This window comes from Dryobates pubescens, chromosome Z (assembly GCF_014839835.1).
Source record: "Dryobates pubescens isolate bDryPub1 chromosome Z, bDryPub1.pri, whole genome shotgun sequence".
In the NCBI taxonomy this organism is placed as follows: domain Eukaryota; kingdom Metazoa; phylum Chordata; class Aves; order Piciformes; family Picidae; genus Dryobates; species Dryobates pubescens.
In genome coordinates this window covers 4065733-4071732 of record NC_071657.1, presented here as the reverse complement: position 1 = coordinate 4071732, position 6000 = coordinate 4065733, and the positions used below count along the sequence as shown (strand labels likewise).

General features: G+C 44.7%; 1 protein-coding gene across 1 annotated transcript; it reads left to right on the top strand.

Annotated features, from left to right (window-relative positions):
* Nucleotides 1–413: 413 nt before the first annotated feature.
* On the top strand, nt 414–900 carry LOC128899482 (vesicular, overexpressed in cancer, prosurvival protein 1-like). Its single transcript, XM_054178818.1, is given in 2 exon segments — nt 414–625; nt 627–900. Coding segments are annotated over 2 exon segments (426 nt in total). The 5' UTR covers nt 414–473.
* The last annotated feature ends 5100 nt before the right edge of the window (nt 901–6000 follow it).

Genomic DNA, 6000 nt, shown 5'->3' with positions numbered 1-6000 from the left:
GTGCTGGGAGTGTGTGTGGCCATAAATGTAAGCTATTGTAGTTATGTAAATAGGTTTTTTGGACGATGTTTCCTGTGGGTTCAAAAATGTTAACTTCTTGATTACCCCGCCCGAGCCCCGCGCTCCCCTGTGCCTCGCCTCGCCTCGCCTCGCCGCGGCGCTGCCCGGCCGGCTCCGGCCGTTGCTGAGGGGATCGGAGGGGCTCGGCGGCTCAGCCCGCCCTCGCCCCGCTCCTGCGCGTCCCCGCCTCTGTTCCCTTTATTTACTCCGCCTCGCCCCTTTGCCCCTGGAGCTGGTTTTTCGCCGCCCCTGCCTCTGGGCTGCCTGTTCAGCTCGCCCTGCTCGCTGCCCCTCCGCGCCTGTGGCCGTGTCCCCTCTCGCTACCGGCGGGGATGGCGCCGGTGACAGCCTGAGCTGGCAGGGGCCAGCCCCCCGCCGCCGCGGGAAGAGGAGGAGGAGGAGGAGGAGGAGAGATGAACCGTTCCCAGCCCGGGATCGCGCTGCTGCTGTCGCTGCTGTGGGAGTGCACGGAGGCCAAAAAGCATTGCTGGTACTTTGAAGGATTCCATCCTACATGTTATATATGTCGCTCCTGTGAGGATTGCTGTGGCTCAAGATGCTGTGTAAGCTCTCTCTATCCAGCGGCTCTGGTATTTCTGGTTCCTTTTGATGATGGGAGTTCTGTTCTGCTGCGGAGCCGGTTTCTTCATCCGACGGCGGATGTACCCTCCTCCACTAGTAGAAGAACCTACTTTTAACGTGTCTTACACCAGACAACGAGTCAACACTGCGTCAGGGTCACAACAGCCTGGAGTGCCGTATTACACAGATCCAGGGGGCCCTGTGAGGAATCCCATGGCGATGGCTTTCCACGTCCAGACCAATAGAAAGAAAAGTTAGGATGTGTAAGTTGCTTTTTGGCAGAGACTGGAGGTATCTGTGGGGGGAAGTCTCCGCGGCCCAGCGCATTGTCTCGCTCTCCTTTCTTTCCCTGCTGCTTGCTCACTTCTTTTTTTCATAAACAGCTCTCAGAAGAAACTTGGAAATTTTCTTCTGCAGTCCGTAATCTCAAAGAACTAATTCTTGAGCTTATAAAGTCAGTTAACAGATGAAGACCCACAAAGATTCTAACAGTGGGGAAAAGACAAGCAAGGTAGGTTTATTCATTACTTCACTCAATGGAAGAAGGATGAACCACAAACTATTACAAGACAGCTAACACTGAACAAATCCACGGGAATTTTCTTCTCCTTCCAGCCCTATCATCTACAGATGCAATGGAAGACTCTGCTCCAGGAGCTGCAGGGTCAAGAAATAGAAACAAGTTCAGAAAGTCATTATACAAAATCATGGAGAATAGATCTCCTGAATGCTATCATAAATAACAGCCCAGTGCAGCCAAGAAGACCCAAAACTCACTGTTGCTGGGAAAAGCGTGATCTATTTCCCTTCTCATTCACTAACTGCTACCAGTAGGGATGGGCTACAGCTGAAATTGTTTTCATTGAACTGGTATGTTAATTCTTAGGAACTTTTCAGAGGTACTAACCACCTGCTGGTTTCAATTGTTTCTGTGGGAAAAAAATGTTTTGGAAAAAGCACATTTTTAAAACCATAGGAATTCTCAGGTATTGTTTCATTTCTAAAGTGATCATGATTTAGTGTATCAGTACTGACAGAATGAAAGCTCTCACCACATGTCGCTCTGTCTGCTTTCTTGGGGTTTAAAACAAATCATTAATAGTTTCCAGCATGAATAATTGAGAATGAAAATTTGTAGACAGGCAGTCAAAACAATCAGGCATGCTGAGAATTTTGAAACCTTGAGAGGGCTGGCTTAACAACCAACAAACACTATGAAAAAAACCCCGAGATAATTACTGAAATCAAAGCTTGATGATCCAGAAAACTATTTACCGACCACATTAAAGAAGAATAAACATTCTTATTTAGTTGATAATGCAACAGTAAAATTGCACAAATCTGAAGTGGGTGTGGGTCATCAAAATGAATCAGTTGCTTGGGTTACCAGACATAACATTCAATCTTCCATTTGTTACATCTACTAGGAGAAAACAAACACTTGTGTAAGAACAGCAGAACACCTTTTCCAGAAAACTACCTTCCCCTTTCTCCTTAGGAAGATGTTCCTGCATTGCCCTACTTATATCCCAGCTGTAGTGGGTTTACCTTGGCTGACAGCCACTAGATCAGGTTGCTCAAGGCCTCATCCAACCTGGCCTGGAACACTCCCCCGGGAGGGGGCATCCACAGCCTCCCTGGGCAACTTGTTCCAGCATCTCAGTTCTCACTGTAAAGACTTTCTTCCTGATATCTAATCTAAATCAACCCTTCTCAAGCTTCAAGCCATTCCCTCTCATCCTATCACTATCCTATGTATTTGTTTAACATAAAGACCATTCCCCTCCCCGCCCTGCTTCATTTGTAGTTATTTTTTATAGTTAGGCTGAAATAAATCAACTGCAGTTGGTCACACTGGGGACAGTTCAAGGACACTGACATCTCTTGACAGCTGAAGGATTCAGAAGGAGAAGTTGTGCAGAGTGCTTGCCCACATGCTGAGTATGTCAGATCCTAGATGTCAGTATCAGTTATGTTGCTGGTCTTTGTGCAACACTTGGCAAGCTATTTTGGTGCTATGTTTTATGCTAGTTTTAACTCCTGACTCTTTAAATTGTAGATGTTTGGGCATATTCTATGCATAGATCTGCCACTCTGGATATTAAACACATTTCCATTCCCAGTTTTAAGGATAAAAACAACAAAACATGACTGTTAAAGTTTGGATTACATATAATGTCAGGTAATTAGTCATGAAGGAAGCACAGCATTTCCATTCCCAGTTTTAAGGGCTTGTGCAGGAGAGACTGACAGATAGGAAGGCTCCTTACCTACTAGATTGTAAGGAAGTGATGTGTAAGCAAAGGAAAAAGGAGATTCGTACTCCACCTGAGGTGCATTTAAAGCTGTGTTGCTAACTTCTGCAACTACTTCCCAGTCATTCATTCCAGTATATGGTTGAAGTGGAGCTGTAATTTTACCCTTTGTTGCAGTTTACCTGTCCCTCCAGGTAGTTTTGTGCCTACAGAACTGAGTCAACCTGAAATCACTGAAACCTCACTCATGGTCGCTCAGGCTGCTTGTCTACAGCGATGAGGAATCATACAGCCTTCTCCTAGTTAGATTATTAGCAGTTTTGTCAGTCAGTAATTGATGTCCGTATTGAGTACAATGTACATAGGGAGTACAAGCTTGCTTTCAGATGATTCCTGAGTTTATGGTAAAAAATTCACAATTATAATGTGAATTTCCATTTCATTCTTAGTCTCCCTACTGTTCTGTTGAGCATATTGTGGTGGCAACAGGATCGTTCTCCTTTAAATCACCGCTTGTGGAATTCTAAGACCCTGCTCACTGTGGAGCGAGTGCATGTCACCTCATCCAGATAAAAAGGCAGCAATGTGGTTTATTGAGGCAGATTAATAATTTGACAAATTCTGAATGAAATTCATAGCATTTAGCAGAAATTAACAAAGGTTAATTGAGGTTCAGTTTGATACAAGGTCACTGCATTACTTACTGTAATGCAAGTGATTAACGTGATTGGATTAAAATATTTGTGTGAGTATAGAATCACAGCACCATAGAATCATAGACTAGTTTGGGTTAAAAGGGACCTTAATGATCATCTAATTCCAATTCTCCTGCCATTTGCAAGGACAACTCCTTCTGGACCAGATTTCTTAAGGCTTTGAACTTCCAGGGTCGTCCACAACTTTAGGCAACACTTTCCAGTGTCTTACCACCCTTGTGGGAAAGTATTTCTTATTAACTTCTAATCTGAATTAAGCTTTTTCCAGTTTGAAGCCTTCCCCCTTGTCCTGTCAGTACATACCCTTTCAAAAATTCCCTCATCAGCTGTCCTGTAGCCCCCTTCAAACACTGGCAGACTGCTATGAGCTGTTGCCAGAGCCTTCTCTTCTCATGGCTGAACAGACTTTACCAGACTTGAGAGGAGAGGTGCACCAGCCCTCTGACCATTTTTGTGTCCCTCCTCTGGACACGCTCGAACAGTTCCATTTCCTTCTTTCTTTGGGGGCTGCAGAAGGGCAAACAGTAGTCCAGGTGGAGTGTCATAAGAATGGAGTAGAGGGGCAGAATCACCTCTCTGAATCATGCTGAATTTCTTGCTGTGTAGGGGAGAAGAGTAGAAGAGCTCTCATTTAAATAGAATCTTGGCCGTTCTTGCAATTTTCAGGTACTTTCAGCTGGAATCTTCCCCTTTATTTCTGTGCTATAAAGCTTTATTAAGCCTTTATAAAGCGATTATTATTTCAATTGTTCTCAAAATTTCTGAATCTCCATTTTATGCTAATCCAATTCTAATACTTGTTGTAATGATAACAGTGAAATAGGAACCTTAGGAGCAGAAATTACTTTCTCCATCAAGCTTGCAAAATGAAGCAGAAAACTTCAGCAAACGAGTTAGGGCTGTGACATGTGTAGCACATACGTGCCAGAAGTGAGACTTCACCTGAAGTTCAAAGCCTCTTTAGGCGCCCTTCATTTTGTGGTGGGTTGAAATTAACGCCCCAAACATTCACTTTGCCAGACCAGCTCAGCTGGAAGCAAATGAAAGCTGTATTTCCAGGCCAACCTACAATCTCCCACGGAATGCAATTAATATATACAAATATACAATATTTACAATATTTTACAGATATTTACAATTAACAAACAACACGAGAAGCCTGTGGTCAAGAGACCAGGGAAGCTGTCTCTCTGCCCCTCCCACCCCCTCTGGGCTACAACCTCCCTTCAGGTAGTTGTAGAGAGCAATAAGGTCTCTCCTGAGCCTTCTCTTCTCCAGGCTAAACCATCCCAGCTCCCTCAGCCTCTCCTCGTAGGGCTTGTGCTCGAGGCCTCTCCCCAGCCTCATTGCCCTTCTCTGGACACGTTCAAGAGTCTCAATGTCCTTCTTAAATTTAGAATTATCTTTATTTCCCTTTTCAATTGTCAATTTATTGACATTTTCCTACTTTTCTGATCAAAATCTGTAACAAAATTGTAAAGATATAGCCTGAAACTACCACACATCCAGAAAAAAGGGTTGAATAGAACAAGAAAGAATTGTAATCTGGTTTAGAATGCATGAGAAAGGTGGAGAAGTCTGCAGAAATTTAAATAGAAACTATCAGGGATCCATAAACAGAGTTCACAGTTCTGGGAAAAAATGGGGTTTCTGCATTTTCAAGCCATATGATTTATAAGGTGCTGTGAGTTCCTTCCACCCTGTTGAAGCCACTGTTCTGAGGGCAGCTGCTGGGTATGTGCAGAGTGCAGGAGTTCTTAGCTGACCAATTGCACGCTGCCTAGAGCAGAACAAGAACACCCATGTGTGCCAAGAACAGCATCCTCACGTTGTCACCCCTGCATTGGAACATGCTGCAGAAGCCACCTCCTTGACGTGCTGACACCTCTTACTGGGAAAAGATTTTAGCTTCTATATCTGGTTGGATTTTACTGCTTGGTTGATAGCAAAGACTATAAAAACAGCCACTCTGAGATAGAAGGGGGCTGGGGGGGGAGGGGGTAGGGCTGCTGGGGGCTTCTGTTTCTGTTAGCTACTTCTTCTGCCTAGGACTTTGGTGTAAGGATGCTGCTAAGCGTATACTCAGGACTTCTGTTAGCTGCTTCATCTGTTAAGGGCTTCTGGGACTTCTGTAAGTGGGACTCTAAGAATATGTAATGCAAGGGATTCTACAACACAGCAATAAAGGACTTCTGGGAGGACTTCTCAGGTTCTCTGCTCTCTGCTTTTCTGGAACACTGCTGCAACGGGGTTCATGCCTTCATTGATCACCCAACGGACTCTGAATCAGGAGACCACCACCCCCCAACCTTGCCCCTCCCCCACATGGAATTGTTACTACTTATCTGCCTGTAGCACGTTGGGATGGATGCCTGACATTGGAACTA